The sequence below is a fragment of the Penaeus chinensis genome, chromosome 12 (assembly GCF_019202785.1).
Source record: "Penaeus chinensis breed Huanghai No. 1 chromosome 12, ASM1920278v2, whole genome shotgun sequence".
NCBI classification, from domain to species: Eukaryota; Metazoa; Arthropoda; class Malacostraca; order Decapoda; family Penaeidae; genus Penaeus; species Penaeus chinensis.
Genome location: NC_061830.1, coordinates 39,322,080 through 39,322,884, shown reverse-complemented (window position 1 = coordinate 39,322,884; position 805 = coordinate 39,322,080). Strand labels below are relative to the sequence as shown.

The following is an 805-nucleotide window of genomic DNA, read 5'->3' as shown; positions in this document are numbered from 1 at the left end:
CTCTCCCTTCTTTCTTCCCTGTATCCCTCTCCCTCCTTCCTTCAACCCTTCCCTCTCCTTCCCTCACTCCTTTCTTCCTTCCCTTTCCTTTCCTCCTTCCCTCTCCTTCCCTCACTCCTTCCTTCCTTCCCTCTCCTTCCCTCACTCCTTCCTTCATTCCCTCTCCCTCCCTCACTCCTTCCTTCCTTCTTTCCCTCCTTCCCTCCTTCCCTCTCCCTCCTTCCCTCCTTCCCTCACTCCTTCCTTCCTTCCCTCACTCCTTCCTTCCTTCCCTCCTTCCCTCACTCCTTCCTTCCTTCCCTCTCTTTCCCTTCTTCCCTCTCCTTCCCTCCTTCCCTCACTCCTTCCCTCTTTCCCTCACTCCTTCCCTCCTTCCCTCTCCTTCCCTCACTCCTTCCCTCCTTCCCTCTGCCTCCCTCCTTCCCTCTGCCTCCCTCCTTCCCTCTCCTTCCCTCACTCTTTCCTTCCTTCCCTCTGCCTCCCTCGTTCCCCCTCCCTCCCTCACTGCTCGCTGGCGGAGGTCTCCCCCATCTGAGGCGGGAAGAACTCGTCGATGATGTCTCGAAGATCCGGGGGCGAGAAGTTCGAAGCCCCAGCACGAAGCCAGATGGCGGTGGGTGTGTTCTGGCAGCCGAAGTAGCTGTGGTGGAGTTCCCGCCAGGAGAAGGGCGGCGAGACGTCACACGGCGCCCCGAAGATGGTTTTCCGCAGCTCGCCGTTGGAGCCGTCGAAGGAAGCGGGCGTGGATAGGTGGACGGCACTCAGGGACGTCTGGGGGGGGGAGAGGATACAAGAAGCTGTGAGG

General features: G+C 60.0%; 1 protein-coding gene across 1 annotated transcript in view; it reads right to left on the bottom strand.

Moving 5' to 3' along the window:
• Positions 1-473: 473 nt before the first annotated feature.
• Positions 474-805, bottom strand: part of LOC125031144 — a 4,925-nt gene continuing 4,593 nt past the window's right edge. Inside the window, exon 4 of the mRNA XM_047621684.1 lies at positions 474-771. Within this exon, the coding sequence (XP_047477640.1) occupies positions 502-771 (270 nt within the window). The 3' untranslated portion in view covers positions 474-501. The remainder of the gene's footprint in view (positions 772-805) is intronic.